Consider the following 22871-nt stretch of genomic DNA (forward strand, 5'->3'; position numbering starts at 1 on the left):
GAAAGCTAAAACACCGAAACAGTATTTACGATACCGCGTGTCATAATCGATGACTCACGAATGAATTTCAAAGAGCATCGACGCGTTGTCTCATCGATGATACCAGTCCAATCAAGTTTCGCAACGATGTTATCTAACTAACCGTTGAACACGCACCGGTGTGTCTCTTATTGTATTTAAAAATGGAGGACGCGCGTCACAATCGCGAATACCTAGTGACGTATGGAGTCACGCAACGTTTAAATACACCCGAGTCACGTACACTTTCCTCCCTCGTGAATAGAACTCGTAGCCATCTCTAAACCATACGCGTTTCGAATTTACTTCTGAAACGCCGTTGCCTCTCGATCGTTCGTTCGCGTTCCACCATTAACCTCTTTTTCTCGCGACCTATCTTATTTTTTTTTTTTATTTCACAAAGAAAACAAGAAAAAGCTACAAACTGTTCGTCGATGCCGCATTTCTACGTTCGATATAATATAGTAGTCACGGTAAATTTATATCTTCGTTGTTCACGATTTCTTTTCTCGCAAAGAATTCCGCTCTTCGCACCGAAACAACGTTTCACGGCCACTCGGTATATTAAAATGTCAGTCATTAAAGTAATTCGCCATTGCCGTTACACGCCGTAATACTTTCGACTTATCGTCCCGGATAACACATTTGAAGCGTCGAAATTTAGACTGGCATTACTTTTGTGTCACTCTGTGTCAGCTTCCGGATGCAAGACCGATCGGTACTCGAGCGAATTTACGATAAAGTTTCTCCGTCGTTGTAGTTGGTTCCGCTAAGGGTCTGAGAAAGCAGCGATCAGCACTTCATTAGCGCGTTCTCAGACTTCTGACGAAGCCAGCTGCAACGCCGCGCCGGTGAAACGTCGTAACGCTCTTCTAAAAGGATACGGCTTACACCCGGAAGACTACCACGACTATGAACGACAAAACTCTGGCATCGTGAAAGTCTTCTGGATAGATAATTCCTTCGGGGAAAGTTGCTTCCTACGCCGCAATCCCGTCGACGAGGAGAATCGAGACCGAGTCTCGGCGTTGTTTTTTCAAAAGAAGCGTACCACCGATCTCGCCACGATCTGTGTATATATCTTTCGCGAAAGAGATAAAAGTGTCATAACAAATTAATGCAACGTTAATACTCATTTGAGCGGACGAAACGCGGGTAATGGCCATTTTTGATCCGATTCGAATCGAGTGTTCTGGTTACGTAACAAGTGTGCCGACCTGCCAGTCGAGACTTAATTTATTTGATTTATTACGCGGCATCCATTTCGAACGAATACCCGATGCTCTCCAATCGATAACCATCCCCTCCATATCGTACACACGTAAACTCTACACCTGACGCAAAAATTATACAGACAGACTCCAGCTATCTCTCTAAATGGCCCGGGGCCTGGTGTCTAAATCCGACCATTTTGCGTATAACCCAAGAACATCGTCGTACCAAAGAGGAATTGTCGAGCGATAAAGTTTATTACTTACACGTTACGTTCTATCTGAGACGCTCCTATTGCTCTTATCGAGGTGCAAAGAGAAGACAGATTCATAGAAAACGAAGAAAAAAGAGGCGGAAGAAGATGGAGGAGTACGATCCAGAGACTCGGAGAGAAGGGTTTATCTCGCGTAGCTCAAGACAGGAAAGCAACTATATCGTCTGGCACGGGCATAGGCACCGAAGGCAGCAGGGCTACGGGCCAGGAATCGATAACACATGACGGCATATAGGCACATACTGGACTGACCACAGAATGCCATCCGCGCACCTCCCATCACCCTCGTGTCCCTAACTCGCCTCTTTACCCCTGCCTCCCGGCCAGTTGCATCCCCAGCACACACGCACGGAAATGCACGCCCGTGCAGCTCACCACTCGTGTGTGTGCACGGGTAGGCACGGTAGCCACCCATCCCATGGCCTCGCGTCCGCCTCTCCACTCTTCCTTCGACCATGCAGTACGTTTCCTCTTCCATCCCCTTGTAACCTTTGGTGCCAACCGTTCCGACCGTTCTATTACAGCGACAGGCATTGCGGCTAATGCCGTTCAGCCGTAAATTACGCGCAAGCGATAGACGGTAACCTAGGTGGTACCGCACCTGTACGATTTTTAACTTCGCCCTTAGCCCGGTGCACTCAGGTCGATTCGCTCTGACCTACGCGACCACAGACCAGTATACACCAGCTATAGAGGTATCTGGCTTCCGAAGCTGACTATAACCGGGCACACCGGAACCCTTTCGAAAGGTACGCAGGTATCGAAAGGTGCCTGTGCGCAGCTAGACGCAACAGAGATATCGCGATCGCGCGTCCCCTTCTTTCGAATAACCACTGAATCGAAAAATATGAGTACGAACGGGTTAATAAAGGTGCAACGGGAGACTTCTTTGACAAACGATCGTTATAGCGACGAATAACGTGCTTTTTCGGCTCGTTTATTTCGTTGAAGATTGCGATACTACGAGCTTTGCTTTCGAAATTTCGATACGTTAAGTTTTGCAACAGCAGATGTTTTCATCATTTTGACGTATCTTTTCGAATAATTTGTATAAACTTTCGTTGCCTGTTCCCGATCCTTGTCTCGGGTGAACATTAACTTTTTACGAATCAATCGTATTACCGACGATCCGAATCGACTCCCACACGTTTTGCATACTTATGCGATATCATACGCAAAATGAGAAATAATTCGATCAATCGGAAGTGTACCATCGCCATTCGGCGATAACCACCAACAACGATACCAAACGATACGTTAAAAAGCATGCAAGTCGAATCACTTTCTTTCCACTCTTGTCCTTTTTATAGATCTTCCGAGACTGTGAAAAAGAAACGTGAAAGCGACAGAAGCGTGTCCACTCGACGATGTACACACACACAAAGAGACGTATACATATATACATGTGAAAACCGCGTCTCTCTAGGGACCGGATGAGACAGAGAAAAACAGAGGAAAAAGGCGAACGCCAAAGTCTATGGTAGGAGAGAGGCAGGTAAGAGATACGCCAAAGAGAGAGAAGAGCTCTTGATCTTTCGAGGCAATTAAATGAATTTCCACTCGGCTAGAATGGCAAACGTTTAGAGACGGTTCCTACGTAAGATATTCCGGTGAGCACTCCGAGATATCAGAGAGGTAATATCGGGAAGGAGAAGAGACGTAGTTTGTGGGCTAGAAGTAATACACGAGAACCTGCCAGTCTGCCTGCTTGCTCGCACGACTGTCTGTCTCTCAGCTCAGGTTGGTCGAGGTCGGTCTCTTCGATATATTTACAACACCGTGCATAGGCCAGCTGCCATGGTGATCTCATAACGGTAACTAATCGCATATTTCTAAGAAATATTACCACATCGCACGGTGTTGGACGGAAAAGAATCTTCGCGCATTGTCTTCGTAACTTTTCCTATTACCTAAGGTTTTTAAAGAATACTCGGAGAAGAAAGAGGATGAAAAACTTAAGTGAATCGTTTAAAATATTACGAACAAATTAACGCATAATCAGCAACGAATCAGCCTAAAGAGTTATTTAAGAAAATCCTTGAACGATCCCCTCTACCGAGAGAAACAAGCAAGTATTAATACAGAGTATTAATCTCGATATTAGAATCGATTCTTTTAACGAATTAAACGAAATACATCTTAAAAACTAACGATAGACGTAAAATAACAGCAAGTATCCTCCTATTCTTTCGTAAACGAAAAGATGTCCGTTTGGTAAATGGTCCGAGGCTTTTGCAGCGCACTGTACGGCCCCGTCTGTCTGTCTGCCTTATGTCGCCCAACTCGAATCGATTCCGAAACTAACAATGCACGGGCTATGAGCCATTGCACGCTTCTCCGTCCCTCTAGTTGTTCCCGCACTGATCGTTCTCCTTAACATATATCACGAGACTTTTCGATTTTCTATTCTCTACTGCTCCCCACCCCTAAAAACGCATTAACGCGACAACTCTCCGAAATTGAAATTCAGAGCGCGCCCGTGAAAAAAGGAAACCGACCAACGGGAAAGCGTACACCGCGATAAATATAAATCCTCGACCCATCCCTCTTTTTCGCTTCGTGTCTCTCTTTCATGGTGTTGCAACAACGCACAGCATCCACGAGGCGGTGCCAACGAACGAATCGAACCAACTCGTGGCACGTCGGAGTTCGCGTGCCGTACACGGGAAGGAGGTCAAGCACTTCGGCGATGCGTCGGCCTTTAACCCCGAACGAAAGACGGGGCTGAAAAACGTTCACCTCTTGCTCCGATGCACGCAGTTAACAAGTGTCTTTCGTCGGCGGCCAATCGTCGAACGAATGTCCGTTCTTTCGTGACGGAACATTCTCCGCGTGTTTGGTACACGCGTATGTAGTCGTAATGGTACGTAGTTGGAATTAAACGATCGTCCCTTTGATTCGTGTCTCTCTCGTGACAAATTTGTTTTCGATGGTAAATACGGTAACGTAATATTACGAACTGCGATACACCAAAAGAGGATTGTCCGCGGGATTGACGCTTAAAGCTAGAATTATTCGTTGCCATTGCGAAACGAAAGAAATCCAAAGGATTAAATTTCCAAAAATTCCACTTAACGAGACACCCGTCGTCACCCGGTATCTCTCTATAACACTGTAACGAGTACCTATTGTTGATCGCTATCAAAGAACCGATATCAAAGCGATTCTGGCGGTAAAAACTGGCAAGGTCCCAAAAATCATGTTTCCGGATTGTATCGTGGCGCGATCGACGCAGAGCGGTGTGCACAGCATGCAGGAGTATGTATTTCCCCGGGTCCGGTGTCGAGCTTGCACAGTAACTTTAGATTCTTGCGGGATTCACCGGCCAACGACAGCGTCGTATTTCCGTGTCGGGATCAGAAAATCGCATTGGTGGGCTGTAGAGGAAGAAAAGAGAGGAGGAGAGACGTTTCACGGTAGCAGACACGAAAAACATAGTTAACAGCTGCTACCGTCACCATCGCCGCGCCGCCACCGCCGTCTCGTCCTTTCTCTCTTTCCCTCCTTTGCACTCTCTTTTCGTTCTGTCTTCGTCTATCTTTCCCTCCGGCACCTGTCGCGTCCGTTAACGCGGGACTAAAATACGAAACGACGCGACGTAACTCGCGAGCGGAATCGTCTCACGGAACAAAACCTTTCGTTCGACGTCGTTGCGTCTCTGTACCACCAGCGACCGCTTCCTTCGTATTCTTACGCGTTCGATGGTCGTGCATTAGCCGTTTAAGTACCGTTCTTTGTACGCATGGCCAAGGATAAACCGCACCGTTCGAATCTTGGACGGTATTGTTTTAAAAAAGAGCAAATTTTTAACTGTTCGTGGAAAAATTACGAATTACCTTTTTACCCTTTTAAATTACCTTATTAAACATTCAGTTTTACGATTGCCAATTTTGATTAAAGTCTGGAACTATTTTTTTCTCAATAAGTTTGGAAATACTGTACCTATCAAAAGTTAATTATAATTATTTATGACTAGAAACTAAACGAGTGAAACGACAAGCATCTCGAGAGGCAATAGATTTACCTTAGAAAGAATATGCGAATTTTCCTTTACAAGAGTGAAAATTTTCCCGTAATGTATATTTTAATATCTCTATCTTATACTATAGCTTGAATAGTAAAATTCACATCCAATGTATACTTGACAAATTTTTCAAAATGCGATGAGATCGATAATCTTATCCTTTGTTACTTTTAGGATGCGCCACTGCGCCCCATGGCTTCTCAACAGTCTGCAGACACGAACGATACACACTGGTCGCGTGTACCGGATAGCGACAGAATTACCGTGTCTCCCGGCGACGAATTATTCGCATAGGTGGCAGCCACCTGAAATACTACGCCCGAAGATAACCGGAATACATCTCGATCGATTAAAACGCTCTTTGTACAACCCGATTGCCTAACGTTATTACATCATCGAATGTGATCGTTAGAGATAGGATCAAATACGTCGCGAATATACTCCAGTGTATTTAAACTCAATTCTCGCGAGTAGACCGCAAATTTATGTATTTGTTGCTTCGAAGAACAGACATAATGCGTAGAGTAGAATACTCGTAACGATGGTGTACGATGCTTGTAATTCTTTCAGATTATAAAGTTAATCTTACGTGACCCTATAAATAAAATTCTACAAAATTAGATCGGACAACATAGACAATTTTGTTACAAATGAAATCAGGTATCAACAGATTTTATTCCATATTTTTGACTTCCTTCCTTCCCCCCCCCCTCCCCCCGCTCCACCGATTGTACTGGTAATTACAGAACACTTTGTGTATATATTGAAAATTATCTCGTCGTTAATAATCGTTCGTTCAGCATATAACGAGTTACACTTCGTTCGGCTAATTCCTTTTTCGCATTTGTGACTGAACGAATCGTTTCGGCGAACAGTTCACAGATCACCAAACGCGTCGTTCCATTTCGTATGCTCGGCTGCGAGTTATCAACGTGGGAACGAGGCTTTATCGTCCCACGTACCGGACGCATGCGAATTGGAAAACGGTCGAATGAAAAAAAAAAAGACGTATCCTCGTGTACATTCACCACTTTATTCACGGTGTAGGTGGACGTATGTTTATATAGGGTATCCCAATTTTTTCCGATCAAGCTTTCAGGAGTTTGGGATGTCGTATGGGTATGAAATTTTACCGTGCAGTTGTAGAAAAGTAGGAAATACGAAGAGAGTGACAACAAACTCGAAGTTATTACGATTAAGCGAATAATGTTCGTTAGTATAGGTATTATCATCTTGTAGACATTACGTTATAGATATTATCCTGACAAAGAACGACATCGGAAAAACCGAATCAGCTTGTACAGATATGCGTACACTACGTAGATTTGGTATCACCGCAAAGAGAAACAGAGAACGCTATGAAAACCCTGCAGAGTGATTCACAGTCAAGAAAAATCATACCGTCACGAAAATTATAACGCCTAATCGTTTTAGATCGTATAAGGGCAAAATGTTTAAAGATACTGAACACCCTGTATGTATATTTGTAGGTAGATACGCGCGTGTATGAGAACCACAGAGCAGGGAACGAGCGATAAAGGAAGAAAGAAAAGTCCAATCGTCGGCGGGGCGTGACGAACCGATAAAACAGTCGCACTGGCAGGAGTTTTCGACGTCGAGCCCGCGACATCTGCAACCAAGAAATGGCTGGCACCCGATGTCGTTTTCCGACAAGCGTAAAACGCTTGACAGTCAAATTAATCGAAAGTTTTAAGGTAATTGGAATCGATAACGTCGAGGTGAATAAGAGGCAGCAGCGGGCAGTCGGCCCTTCGGAGGTGGTCGAAGGGTTCGCGGGAGTCCTCCGGCGGCACCGGAAATATCAGGAAAAGCCTCGAGAGACAGAGACGATCGAGGGGGAACTCTAACTCGGTCATATTCCTTCTTGCAATGGTTCCTCTCTTACACCCGCTATCTCTGATATTGTATATTCCGGCGAAGCAGAGTGGAGAACGACCACGATTAGGCTCCGGGTCTACTTTAATATCCCGCTCCCATCCAATCGGTCTAATTGGAATCGAACGTACGAATTTCACGAGGATGTGGTCTGGCAGATCGTAATGTTTCGCCGCGCGTGTAGTCCTGTACACAGCGTGTCTCGGAAGATCGTGGTTCGATCGATGCTTGGGTCAAACGTATCGGAACATTTTCAATTTCAAGCTCCTATAGCGTGAATTTACGCGCAGTCCTACCGCGTATGCAGGACGGACGTTGTTCGAATTAGCAGAGACGACTAACCCGACGTTGATAGTAAACCGATAGAAAAGGTGGTCCACGCATCTCTTACGAGAGAATACTCTCTCTTGTAAGAATCCGCGGATATTGGCACGATCGCGTGAATTACTCGTATGCGCGTAGGATAATCTACGAGTCCGAAGGGAATCGTTATTTACGCGCCATGAACCCCCTTAGCGATTCCCTCGATAGTACGCGAAAGAATAGCTCCCGATTTTCGGCCACAATTTCCTTCCTTCCAGCAAATTAATCTAGCTTTTACCGTACGATACTCTCTCGAACATTAAACGCGGATGGTAGACGTACGAAACGGCAATAGCCTGTTCCCCTTTTATTCTCAGCTCGAAAAATGAGCCTTTATTTCATCGGTGGAGCGTAAGGAGAGCCGCGCTTCTGCCACCTAAACGGCGCAAGAAACGAGGAGTAGACTCTGTTATAGCGGAGAAGTCGGTATGGTCTCCCCCCTGCTGCCACCCTCGGCCAAAGTCTTCGTCTACCTAATGCAATGGTTTATCGTTAATATTTCTTCCAAGTAATATTGGTTCGCGCCTCTTAAGCTACAAGTTTCTCTTATATTCCGCGGAGAGCTCTAAGAAACGGTTCGTTCAACTTCTATCGCTGTTCCTACCGATATATTTACATTCGCGTCTTACACAGTCCATCGGATAATTTGAAACCGAACGAACATTCGTAAAACGAAAGTATCTAACAATTTTATCGCATTCTGTCCCACAAATGGAATACGCTGTTAGATCGTCGAATAATAGGTAAACGTTCATCGACGAGATCTTGTTTCGGTTATTCTATAATTATAAAGTATTTATAATATTTCGGTTCTTTCGATCACGAGCTTCGATCCTCTCGGAAGGAAAAACAAAGTTCTCGTCAAAAACTATCCTACGTTTTCGACTAATTCTTTTGAATTTTAAACCAACGCAGTGTCGCATTTGCCAGAACAGCCTGTATAAAATACTCCCAAAATTCGATCGACATCGCCAACATCGATAGAAAAAGGATCGAAGAAAAAAACAGTAACCAGACAATTCGACGAGTTCTTGCGTGTACCGGTGGCCGAGTACAAACCAGTACACGATGCAGAGGCACGAAGGCAGATTAAACGCGAGGCCCGCATAGACGCGATGTTCTATCCGGTCGAAACAATTAAACGTAACGAGTGCCACTATCGAGTAAGAACGTGCGAGCAGCGAACGATGCGAAGAGATGGCCGAGGATCGACGAACAACGCGAACCTTTAGCCGAGTCTTCATCGACGTTAATGGTTTCCAGAATTAAACCACGACTCGGGCAACGTGGCACCACTCGCGTACCGACGTACATATACATCGCTGTCGCACGTTGATGTACGACGATGATGTACGTAGCACGCCGTTCTCTATCGTCCCCGTGACCGATACCAAGAATAATCTAACCGTTTAATCATCCAACTTAATTTCGCAGACTGCGAGAGAGAACGTAAAGCCAACTCGGGAAACCCGGCACACAGTCGTTCCTGCTTTTTACGCTCAAGTCGTGTCGTTTCTGAGCGAACGCTCCCCATCGAAACTCTAGAGTCGATGAAGACGCGTTTGCCATTACTCGTCTGGTTGCAGTTTAAATACCTTCCTACTTCGAACGAACAAGAAAACTTCGCATATACGACGCTAAAATTTTGTTTGATCTGAAAGTACAATTTAGAATAACATCGTAGAAGTCAATTCCGAGAACTTTGAAACACATTTCACAAGAAATACCAAGGTTCAACCGAGTCGGAGGGTACGCTCGGAATATTTCCTTTCGTTTTATCTCGTCGCTGTTACTGGTTCGCGCGTATCATTATCGCGACAAACTCTTCTCGTAAACTCTGTCGGACTATTAGCAAAAAGATGTCAAATTTTTGCGCCAGATCCACGCCGGTAAGATCAATTCTGATTCATCAAAGTCGTCGAGCCAGTTTTTCATCTAGTCCGATCACGCGTTGAGTAATTGTCGCTATCGATAACTGCAAATTCAATCCTCGAATTTAATATCTACGGGACGACGAGACTATCGAGCCGCGCCCTAGTCGTATCTTTTTTCTCTTTTTTTTTTCTCTCCTGCGTGTACGTATTTGCTCTTCTTGGAGACATTTCTACAACGACAGCTTTATTAGAAGTCGTCCCTATTCGTTACGCGAAATTGAACGTTCCCGAGATGAATTTCAACGAGAAAGCTCGCCCGATTAGCGCGAGAGAGCTACTATGCGGTATATTAATTCGTAAATGGGAAATTTAGCAATCCTTTAACGATACAAATACGTTCGTATAAAATTGACTACATACGTATAGAACGAGTTACAAGTCTAAAAATCCATGAAATTCGCGATTCGCGTATTGCATAGGATATAGAACGCACATATATAAACACTCTAAAAATGGCAGCTACCTGTTTCGAGAGTTCGATAGGGTGATTATTCACGTAGGTCAGTGCTATCCGCAAACTTACCCAATATCATCCTTCTTCGCGTCATTTGTTATACAAGAAAGAGTATATACGTATACTTGTGCACGATACAAAGGAAATATAAAAACGAATAACGAATAAAGATTTCTCAAGCGTGGAACGAACAACTCGAATAACAAATAAATCGTCAACGACTATTTTAATCGTGGCTGTTCGTGATTCTTTGTGGACCTGATTGAAACCTGATTAAGGACAGCACTGATCCTATAGGTGACGCAAATACGTGTACCTACGATAATAGATACGTGTGCGCGAGATGGATAGAAGAGGAGATAATGCTTAGCAGCCACAGAGAGTAGCCGAAAAGATGGATTATCAGGTAACCCGATGTGGAAACTCGATTATACACAATGTGTTGTTCGTTACCTTGATACTGTCGTAGCAAGCAGTGACCCGTCCGTTCTGCACCTCGACGTTAGCTGGTGGATGGGCGAACTTGCACTCCGTGTCAGGCCTGGTACACTTGTTGCGCTGGAACTCCCTGCAAACCTCTAGCTGAAGCCATCGAGAGTCCTTGCCGTTCAGTAGGTTATTCATGTTGACCATTGCCATAATTTCTGGCCCTGGAAGATCGCGGGACTCCTTTCTTTAGGCAGGGACTAACACAAAGTCTGGTTTTTTCTACCGACTCTAGTTTATCCTCCTTCCTCCGTAAACCGTGGCTGTCCGTATGCTGCTCTTCCACGTAGCCTCGACTCTTTAATCTTGTTCACTCGCACCGGCTAATCTTCCCAAGGATACAATTGTTTCGCTTTTTTATTCAAATCGACTCGCGAGCGCTCATTTGCACTTACAAGAATTTCGACGAGCTACAGAAATTCATATCCGTTCGTTCTTTCTTTCTTTCCCTCTTTCTTCCTTACTTCCTTCGTTCCTTTCTTTCTATCTTTCTTTCTTTCTTTCTTTCTTTCTTTCTTTCTTTCTTGCTTTCGCTTTCGATTCGCGTGTTGGTTCTTTCAGACTATCGACTACGGTACGACACGTATTGCTTCCGCTTTCAATCACACCAGGCCTTTCATTCGCGTGCACAACCGATGAATCGTAACCTACGAAGCGTCCGCTTTCGTTCCCTTTGTCTTTTCATCAATGGAACGACTTCGACGGGTATAGAGGTTCGATGCTCGAAACGAGCCGATTTTATGATAGTAGAAAATTCAATTTTATCGAGATCCAAGTTGACGAAAGTAGTTTGATATACCGTCGGAGAAGCGTTATCTAACCTTTTATGCCTCGATGGTAGTTTAAAGGATCGTTTTCGTTAGAACGGTACGCAACCTTTTTAGAAATACGCGCTCCTCTCGTGATATTTTATATATTCGTTTACGTTGTACCGATTCTAACGAATATTTACGTATTAACGTAGAACGTAATTCAGAAGATAAAGAGTCGAAAGAGACACTTCGCTAGCGATACAAGCAAATGACCGTGCAGATATTTATCTAAAATGATTTTATAATAAAAGCATACTACGACTAAAAGGAAGTTATCGAATTGATGAAAAAGTGAAGTTTCCATAAATGCATAAATATCCGCGCGCCCTTTCGACCACGTTCGTTCAAAAGCTCACACCTATTCGCACGATAGCTCGTCGAAATGCTCGCAGGTGCCTCGAGCTTCGATACTATGGTAAATAGTGGTACCTTACGCAAGAAGTATTTCTTTCAGTAGGGTGCGATCTTATTGTCCCATGAACGAGTCCTGCGGCGAGTCGATGATCTTCCAAGAGCTCGGACGATCTTCCTTGTAGATGAATCACGATTAAAAACTCGCGGAAACCGGACGACGTAATCGACGACGTAACGAAGATTTTACTTTATCCGTATGTTTGAGCGCGAATTAACCCGTCGTTACACGTTTCTTCTCGATTATCCTTTCCTTCTCTGAATTTCTCGATTTCCTCTGCTCCGTTTTAATTGCCTATGATTCGTTGTCGCGTATTATCGAACACCGTGCGTAGCGTAAAAGGCTCGCGATTGTCAGCGCCAGTTCTACGAGAAATTCTAAACTATATTTAGACCGCCGATGATCACACACACACACACACACATACGCACACACCGTTATCGCCTGGCTGCTCTTTATCAAACACAGTTGTTATCGATCGCAGTACGTTCAGTCGTAACGCAGAGACCGAGTTTCGGTTAGCTGTGTGCTTGCCAGGTGGCGTAAAAGAGAAAGAGAGCTGTTTCCGTTCCTTTTTCTTTCTTTCGAGAGACTTTGTAATTCCAGCTAGTTTGGTAGACGTGTAGGTTGATTGTCGCGTCTCGACTCTTTCGATGATTCACGTAGAAACGGTTGGCTGGAAGAGGAACGCGTTGCACCCTTCTACTCGAGGAAAGTTGGCAGAGGAAGATATTCTCACAGTGCGAAAGAAGTAGCGAAGTAGAAGATATTTATGGTGATATTTATGTGTGTATATTGTCAGCGATTAGGCGCTCTGGCTTTTCTGCGTTTTTAGGCGTTTTGCGTCGAGCTTCTGCCACGGTCGACCTGCTTTGCCTCTAGAGACAAGCTAGCGCACGAAAGATCCTCTCTCTCCTTTTTGATTCTTCCTACCGATATTCAACTTGCTTCGATCTTCCTTTTATCTTCGCACGATGCACTCGGAGAGCTTTTTGGAGGGCGCTTTAGCAACTAGAGCAAGTAGTAGTAGTTTGGGCAAAGCTTGAAAGCCTTCGAGAAGCTATAAACGTCGACCAACGAGTGTATGCTCTCTAGGAACGCGTTGATTTTGCTCTTTATCGAATATATAGGCTGATTGTTGCTGCATTCGAGTTTTGTTGCACAGAGATATATATATATATATATAATATAATATAATATATATATATAATATGTATATATATATATATATAAAGAGAGAGAGGTGTGTGTGTGTGTCAAAAAGCCGGTCGTGGTGTCCTTCAAGCCGGTTCTGAAGCTAACGCGTGTCTTGTGTGTAGTCTACTTGGACGAGGAAGGACGACTCCGAGGAGGTAGTAGTAGTAATAGTAGTAGTAGTAGTACTAGTAGTAGTAGGCCGTAAGAGAAAACGGAGCTCTCGAATTTTTCGGAAAGATCACCTTAGCCACGGTTGCGCTTCTTGGAGAAGGGGCGAGATAAGGGGGCGAGATAAGGAGCAACGGTGGCGTGATACTGCTGAGGAACGGTGGATGGGAGGAAAACGTCGGAGCGAAACGTTGGAAAGAAACGGAGGGAGAAGAAGACTCGAAGGTTGGAGCAGATTTGAGAGTAAGCACGAAAGAAGGCGGTAGGCGACAAAGCGGGTAAAGAGGCAGGGGGTCAGGGGTCCAGTCGTGTGTCGGATCGTGGAGATCGTATGCGATGGAAGGGTCGGGCCGTGGTGGTGTGCTGGATCGGGCAAAGGGAAGGGGGGTGGGATAGGAGAAACGTGGAAACGGTAAAAGAGAAAGACAGAATGGGGGAGGTTCGGTAGGGGGAAGGGGGGTTGCGAGTTAGCGAGTGACGTTGCGTTTCCGTTCCTCGGATTTACGTCATTTATTCGGCGCACTCCTGGTTCCTCCCGCGGTCGAACTCCGGATTCTGCTGTTCTGGAAACATACCAAAAGCGAAAACTCGCGTTACTGCGGATGCAAAGGCTTAAAATGCTTCTTGTTTCTGGGGGCTGCTTGTGGAGGGTTGTGGGAAGGGTGACGATCAGACTCGGTGAAAGGCTTTGGCTTTCGAACAGAAAGATACGTAGATAGATATAGATAGACAGATAAATAAATAGATAGATACGTAGATAGATAGATAGATAGATTGATAGAGATAGACGAAGGATATATGTTCGTAGGGATTTGTATATGTACGTGTAGAGGGCCAAGTGTAAATGGATGATAAAGCAGAGGCCGCGAATGGGCAAAGGTAAAATAGAAAAAGCGCAGGACTACCAATGCAAGCACGCTTAATCGAGTAAGTGAAGGCATCGAGGACGCGCGATCCTTGGTCGATCGATAACTTATTACGCAATGGCGGCCAAAAGAAAGTTTAAGATTGATATATCTCTGTACGATATTTTATACGTATCTATATTTAAAATTCTATCATCTTTCGTTCGCCATTGTATATGGAGTCACGATAAAAACGAAACTGATCGTACGGTTTTTCTATCGGGTGTAATTTCATCATTCGCGCGAAGGAAACGAAAAATAAATGCTAATTAGATTAGAGATAGTCGCGATATAAAAATTCTATCAATTAACGATGCTTTCTCAACGTAATGTTTATAACGCGATTCCATGGACACGTGCCACGTCCAGACAACGAAATGTACGTCTGGTGCGCGCAATTCCTGTCGTTCAATATTTCGTGCAATACTCGAGAAGAAATATCAAGTATACCGATCGAATAAAAAGAGTGACGTTCAGAATTCCGTACGATTACGATATAAATATTAGAATAAGAAGTACATATATGGGATACTGTTTCGATCATTGAGTCGTCAGGTATGAAATTGCGTAAGTGCAGGTATTCAACGGGCAAAATTTCGCGATTCTTATCAATATCTCGCAAAAAAAATTGAATTCGCGTGATCGGCGATGACCGATCGACGAAAACTTTCGCCGCGCGCGACACGAGTAATCGATTCGGGAGCAAACGCAAACGTAAGTACAGTTAGTGGAACCGATGTAGCGAGATCGTAAATCGAAGTACTAAATGGCGGCCCTCTCATTGATGTAAGCGTATCGTCGGTGAAAGAGACACAGCGAGGTCGTAAAATCGGTCTGATATTTAAGTTTACGCGTTTCGAGAACCGGAACGGTAATTTCAGACATACGCGTAGCGTAAATTTTCCAAGAAATTAGTCTCGGATAAAGAGTCGAAGCGGGAGAATACCGATCGTTCGGTCACTCGACAACGAAACATTTGTTGCCCCTTTATTACGTAGCTTATAAATCTTCAAACTTTCAGAGTCTTTGATCAAACTTTCGAAATATCTCAGATTTGATGACTTTCTATTCTCTGCCGGCAAACCAACGATATCAACTTTACGACTTCGCTCGGCATCTCTCTCGGCAACTATACACGGTCTAGCATTTGCTTTATGTACGAGTCAGAAACAGTTAAGGTAAAGAAAAAGAAACGGCCGAAGAGGGTCGGCGAGAGAAACATAGTACAATTTTCCGTCACGCGAGTAAGCCGCTTACGAAAAGCGGGCCCGAGGCGCTCCACTCGTTTCTCATGTTACCCAGGAAGAGTTATGGGGACGTATGCGCGCGTTCAACGCGCTAGAAAATGCCGGGAAGAAAAACGTTTTCGTTCGAACCGTTTGTTTTCGCGGGGATTTTCGTGGCCACGAAAATCGTTACCATTCGAAACGATTCGACGCGTCGATTCTGACCGACCAGCGACAATCGTACCCGAGTTTCTCGCGATAAAATAAGATCTCGTCGAATTTTCTTGTCACTGGCATTTTCCAACGCGATGATAAAAAGAATTGCTCGCATCGCTTCCTAAGTAAAAATCGACGAAACGATCGCGCCGTTAGTAATTATGTTAACTCTATCCCCGATGCGAACAAGAAGACAACTCTTTATGAAAAGTATCGTATTAGTATGGAACTCTCGAAACTTTTCATCTAACCACTCTATTCGTAACATCTAACAAACATATTCGTAAAAATAAATGTCGAATTTTCGCTGTGATAGATTTTGAAACTTGCTACGAAACCTAAGGAGGTACTTGCTAATAAGATTGCCCTCGAGCTGCGAGCGAAAAGCTGCTTCCTGTCGTTTTTCCTCTCTTCTTTCTCTTCGTTAGAACGCCGCAATGTTATCCGTTTTCGTAACACAGCGATATATCGAACGATAGATGATAATAAATAGGTAACTTCAGCGAAATACCTTTCTATAGTAACTTTAAGCGAAGGTTCAAATTCGCTAAATTATTGTTTCGCGATAATTTTAAACGATGAAACAAGGAAACTACTAAAACTCGTATAACGTTATTCATACAGCGTAACGAACAAACGCGAACTCTCTCTGTGTTCTTATTTCGCTGCTTCTCTTTTGCTTTCATATATATATATACTTTTTCAGCTTTACGATAACAATTGTCCGGTCTTTAGCGTCGAATCGACGAACTAGTGAAAAGATTTTTTATGAAAAGTAAGCTAAAACGAAACGAATTTACTGTAACAGAAGATAGCGACACTCGTTCGAGACTTCTTTTTTATCAAGACTTCCGTTATCGTTCGATAATCGAACTTTATCGTTTCGAAAGATACTCGATAACGTCCAAGCAACCTGTACTTCGTGGAACTTCGATATTCAGTACAAATGTCTCAGTGTATTGCACTAGCACGAGTAGCTTCCCCTTTTCACACAGCTAATTCAATCTAAAAGATTACTCGCAAATTAACCTATTAACTAGCATCGATTGGTGCTCTACTCGATAAAAGATATTTCCTAGCTGGCTATCGTTGTTCCCTTATCCTACAATTTTTTATACACTATTTGCTAACATTTTAGTTAAATCTCTTCGTTAAAACGTGCACTGGAATACGGCAAACAGACTTCTAATTTACAATAAAAATAAGAAATAATAATTTATACGTGTTTCGAAATAAACTGTCGAGACATTCCGTTTCGTATCGATAGAGACAGAAATTGGTCCAATTTCCCACATTGCGTCATAATCTGAGGTATGTGAGAATTGGAGGGTTAACAGATACGACCTTTCGATCCATTGACTCAATCGTAGTGATCAACGGATACGGAACAGCCGATTATTAAAATATAATAAAATAACTTTATGAATGAACTGTTACAGCCGGTACTGCGAACAAAGATAAGAGCAATGGAATATCAAGAGTATCAACCACGTATTGGCATGGTATACCACGTATCTCTGCCTCGTGACTAGTTTTTCGCGTGCTCTCGAAAGACTTCGTTCGCCTCTCTCGGTCGAATCGATATACGTGCACGAATGCGGCTTCGAGCTTCGTCCACTTCTTTCACGTGACTACCGCAGAAAAAGAGGGACGACCAAATCAATATCTCACACAGACTTTTCGTGATCGTCGACGTCGACGTCGACGTCGACGTCGTCGGGGACGCCGCACAGCGCATTCGACTCGTCCTACCATCGAAGGACGTCCTTGACGTCTGCATCGAATTCGTGCGATCTACTGAATACCTAATTGTTCCTTTGTATGACAGTCTAACGGAGTTCGAAACCTTACACCCACTAAACAACAACCAGCTTCGTCCAACTACGAACAGGGATCGCGACAAATTAGATACTGCTTCGTGATTAACTGGGAATTTAGGGTATCATTCGTGTTCCAAATCATTGATATTCTTAGTTTAATCAGAATTCGCGTTCAAGTCCAGGAATGAGGAATAACCTGAATTATGAAATGTAAGTTTGCATAAAAACATCTACGCGTAATTACATTCATTTGATCAAGTTGAAATCATCTAAAATGGAACGATAAATTGGTGAAACCGTAAAAAGACTGACTATTCTTCGATTTCGATGATCTTTGGATACGTCGTAGAAATCGATATTTTCAACAACTTTCCCCTATACATATAAGGTCTGCAGTCGCTTAGTTTCCGAGATGTTCACGAAATACTATCGATACTAGCCATTGAATTCTGCCCCTAGTCGCGCGTCTGTGGCACCGCTATCGTTGGTTATCGGCTCCTACGAGGCATCCGGATAAAATAACGCCTAATCCAAACCTAATTCTCATCCTTTGTTTACAGTTTATATAGGTTTCAGACAGATATCCAAAAATCATCGACGTCAGGAGACAGGTGAGCCTTTCTACGGTTATCACGCATAAATTTGCTATCGTTGTAGCGTATTCTTTCTTTTCTTTTTTGTTTTTTTTTCATACTCCCATAAAAATGCATATCAAAGTAGAATATAAGATATCTGATTCACTTGCAAACGAAATGCGTCAATCGAATATCAGCCTTTAACGTGCCTTTAAGAATGTCGAGAATATCGTCGAATGCTTTGATCGTTGATCGAACCTCGTAAAGTCTCTTCATCTCGATATCCATAAAGAACCAACGCAAATAAACAAGGTAATACTCGTTAATCGCATCCCACGAACGACTGCACCCCTTTGATGCAGATCACGCGAGAGTTTGACGTTTCACCTTCGAGGCGCATTCACTTTGCACCTATAGTTTCGTGTCTATTTTATAATGTCTCTGCTAGAATCGAACACGGCTTGCTATGGGATTCCGTTCGACTGTAAACGTCCACTGATCCGGATAACCATGCTAGTACCACGGTTGTTGACGTCGCGTCGTCTAACGGAGAGCGAGAGCGAGAACAAAAATAAAGGGAGGCGAATAGGCCAGGGGATGAAGAGGAACGAGAGAAATTGCGGACGGGAGAAAAATAATTTTTAACCTTTCCGATCGACTGCTCCTGATTAACCAGACTGAAACGAGCTGAACAACGCCGTCACACGCGGTAGGTCACTCCGTGCGAATTTGTTCCACGATTTTTCCTTCGCCCAGCCTCGATCAACCCTCTGACCAACCCGATCTACGTCTGAACCAAGATTTTAGAATTACAAAATTTAGAAATAAAATACCGTGAAAAATAGTGACGTTATAAATGACAAAATCTTTATTTGGCAAAGCTCTGGGTAACGTTAAATTCTACTGGGAAAAATCTGGAATAAACATTTCGACTGTTATCGTTTACAGGTATTGGATTTTTGATATCCCAGTCATCGGCATGTCCAGGATAGAGGAAAAAAAAGAAACGAAGGGAAGAGGATAAAAAGAGAGGAATTGGAATTAACGGAATGAAACAATGAAAACGACCATCCCGGTCTGTACCCTCTCCACGCAACGAGCTTAAGAGTTGTCGCTGGCTGTAACGGAATTAGAACCGATTAAATTAGCTAAAAGGATTTTGGGCATACAGCGAGGTAGACGGTGCACCGGTTTCGATATTGTTACAGGTGAAAACTGTTCTTTCGCTGCGTGTACACCGACACGTAGCCCGTAAAATTAACGACATCGTTAATTAGATGGATAGAGATTATGATAGCGGGGATCGTGGGACGGTACCGCCATGAAATATTTCCCATCGGGGGCGAGTTAATCGAAAATGCTTTCAGGTTAGTGAAAAAAAGAAAAAGACGAGGTGATTCCCGATCATGCTTTAACTGAACAAATTTAAATTATCCTGTTAGATACTTATCGTTAGCTAGTCGGGTGAAATAAATTCTTTTAGATCAGGCAATCGAGATAATTATCGCGCGAGTTCTCGAAATCGAGATAAATAGCGGATTTGGTAGGAAATAAAATCCCTGATAAAACATTGGTAAATGGGCTGTTAACGCATTAACGACAACCGACTTGCGATTAAATTTTTTCTAAAATGACTAAGAGGCTAAAAAGGACGGCCGTACGTGCCAACGATATATCATTAATATCAGTGTGTGCTAGAAATAGAGAATTTCTTACAAGTATTTACTTCAATTTAACGATATTGCAAATCAAACTTTTAAAATTCTTAATCTTATCTTATAATTTACAAAATCGTGTCATCGACATCGTCAAACCGTGTTAAGGAATAATCGTTATAATCCGTTCGAAGGAAAAATTGATCCACTCTGTGTCCATAGATCGTTTGTAAGAAAGCCTGTGCGAAGAAATCGTTTCGCCGAAGCGGAAAGCTTCAAGCAAAACGGTAGAATAAAATCGCAAGGAGAGGAATACATTTTTAGATTGTCAGAGTCGCCGAGGTGGAAGCGTTATTTCTGATACTTTCGGGGGCAGCAATATTTACGACGGTTCCCACCGCCGTCGTACGTTTGCATTCTATTGAACGCGGTATGTGCACCAGGAGGCAAGAAAAGAGAAAGAGAGGATATTAGAAAAAACGAACGAGAAACAAATTCTTTAGAAGGTTCTTGAAATTCACCTAGTCAAGCAGCGAAGAGAAACACGTCTTCCTCATTCACTGTGCGAATACTGTGCATCTGTGTACGCAAGTCTAAAACCTCCGCACGAATTCCAACGCGGTCTGATGTCTTCCTGCCGACAACAAGTATTTCTTCTTGTTCGTTTTTGCATATGCATCCCCGCATTCCAGGGCATCTGGATATATGTATAGGAACACGAAGACGACAGTGTCGTCTCGCGCGACGATCACGAGCTCTTCTGCATCGATGAACTTCAAGAAACTTCAAGAAACTTCCAGGATATCCGCAGACATACGTTCACGGACGATTCGTCGATTCCAAGTTCCTTCATTAAAGAGATTACCAACCGTACGAAATTCTTGATAAATGCGCTAAAAGTAATTGGCTGTGGAATTTACCGTCTATTTTACAAATACTCGCCAAAAAGCGGACAAGGGAGCTTCCACGAAAGTAAAAGACAAAATTTAATAATTTGATCTCGCATTTTCCTTTCAAAGATGTTGTTAATTCTAGCAATTGTGAATATACATTTTGATATATCTTAATCGATTGATATTAATGCCGATTTGATATTATTTCCGAATAATTTCATCCGCCGAAATTTTATTAGAAACAAAACGCATAGCTGAAATTCAAACAGACGCTTTACATAGATATTTATAAAATAAATGATTTATATAGACATCTACTTGTTAGACTTATCGTATACCGAGTTAAGGTCGCCGAGAAAAGGGACAAGAAAGCAAAATGCAACCTGGAGAAGCGAGAAACCGCAGGTTGAATAGAAAACAAACACACCGAAGATAATCGATGATTGTCTAACACCTGTCAGAACAGTTCACCGTGAAATACGTGTCAACTGTGGTGAATGCGGATCGATGAAAGGATCCAGTGGTATCGGAACAAGACCTTGAGCTTTTATTGCTCCGCAGACAGAGGTTTTCCCTGCAAAGTACCTTCCCTCTATGGCCCCGCACAAAAGAACACAATTCTATAGAAGTATACCTACAACCCGACAATCTTCTTAAAAGGTTAGCAAAAGTCAAACATCACGGAAAGGTAAAAAGCGTGCTCCTCGACGGTTTTGATTTCACTAGGAAAACATTTCAGACGAGTCTATTGCGACCTCGCGACCTGTCCCTATAGGCCATTGTATTGACTTTAATCGCTAACAGATGTTAGTTAGAGTAATCTGCTGGTAATTATACAGCTTGGACTCCTTCCTATCCAATCGTTTAAGATTTTCCATAATATTTTCTACGATTAATCAAATCGTAAAGAGTCGCACCTTGTTAAATTCCGGGGCTCGTTATCGCCAAATTCATTGCGTAGGACGTCTTGTATAAGGAGATAAGCGTTTGTTATATATAACGTATCTATAGGAAATTGTTAACGGTATTAATACGACGGCGCATGTATTTACTTTTCGATTTTCGTAGCAATTGTTTCTTATTTTACCTATAATTATTCTATACCCCATATCGCACCAACGCAATGTCCTATTCTGAAACTAGAAATCCACGCAAGTTCTCCAAATAACAGGTGATTTCATCCAGCAATTACCCATGATATCATCCGCGTTAGACTTCAATGCACACTTTGTCCCCTGCTACCACACATCCACCAGTATTTTTGTCTCAAATTTACATTCGTTAACATCATTGTGCGTATTGTTCGCGTAAAATACTTCCAACTACAAAGAAGAGAAAAATGGAAAAACAAAGTCATCGAAAGTGTTAAACTTTTCGATGTTTTCCGAAACCTCCGAGTAAGCGATGCAGTGATGTAACGAGGAAAGAAACGCGTACGATTTAACGCGCACGCTTCTCGCTTACGATATAATCAGAAACGATCAATCGTTACGACGAAAGGAAAGTTACCGAACTAAATATAATAGCCCCGCTGGTTTGCTAAGTATTTAACGCGAAAACAACTGAAATGTTTCCTCGTGGAACTAAGCTGAACGAGCCAACTTCTACAATAAGACCGAACGCCATACTCCAAAAGCCGCCGGTATTATCAGCTGAATGGAAAACAATGGCGATATTGATCGGCGATTCGCGGGCATCGGTTCCAACCTACACCATTTCACGTATGTCTGCGTCTATGTGTGTACACTACCGTTCATAAATATCTGGACGCTTTTGGCGAATTTCTGGTGACAATACGTAAATTTAAACGATTATCGGTACTTAACGAGTCCTTGTAGAGTTAGCAGACTGTATAAATTCCAATTATTATATGAATTCTTTGCTCATAATAAACTTTATAAACTCCAGTTAAAAGCTCAGTAACAACATATTACGATTAATCAGCAATAATCGATTCGTCATTTTTCTCCTGCTTGAAATAATTTCCTTCATTTTTTTAGTTAAATATGTTACCGTCTGCTCACACTAAAGCAGTTATCGAACAGAGTCGTTCGAATTATTGAGAATTTAAGTATCTACTACGATATATTGCCCGATGTGGTTTATAAACTTGGAAAAAATTATTGAAAAAATCACTTTGGCTTCTGAGGAAAAATCTCTCGTCTTATGTATACTGACAAAGGCAATCGAGCGTCCAGATACTTTTGGGCGGTAATGTACGTGGGTGGCACGCACACGCGCGATCACGCTCCGCTTTACACCCACATTTTCGGAATTTAAGTGCCTATGAATTAACAAGTTACCGCACATTTCGTGAAATACCAGTGAACT

The 22871-nt window shown here is 42.9% G+C and overlaps 1 protein-coding gene across 12 annotated transcripts in view; it reads right to left on the reverse strand.

Moving 5' to 3' along the window:
- The window catches only part of LOC117207887 (probable serine/threonine-protein kinase yakA), a 385156-nt gene that overhangs the window by 351785 nt on the left and 10500 nt on the right, over positions 1–22871 (reverse strand). For 9 of the 12 annotated variants that reach the window (XM_033448565.1, XM_033448579.1, XM_033448577.1 and 6 more), the window contains exons 2-3: positions 11903–13813; positions 10629–10984 (exon numbers count right to left, since the gene is read on the reverse strand). The exons of 1 other annotated variant lie outside the window; for it this stretch is intronic. In XM_033448565.1, coding sequence (XP_033304456.1) covers positions 10629–10814 — 186 coding nt within the window. In that variant the 5' untranslated portion in view covers positions 10815–10984; positions 11903–13813. Of the gene's footprint in view, positions 1–10628; positions 10990–11902; positions 13814–22871 lie in introns of all 12 variants that reach the window. 2 more of the 12 variants (XM_033448567.1, XM_033448566.1) reach the window with 2 other exon arrangements.

Source organism: Bombus bifarius, unplaced genomic scaffold, assembly GCF_011952205.1.
Source record: "Bombus bifarius isolate JDL3187 unplaced genomic scaffold, Bbif_JDL3187 scf7180000008047, whole genome shotgun sequence".
Taxonomy (NCBI): Eukaryota; Metazoa; Arthropoda; class Insecta; order Hymenoptera; family Apidae; genus Bombus; species Bombus bifarius.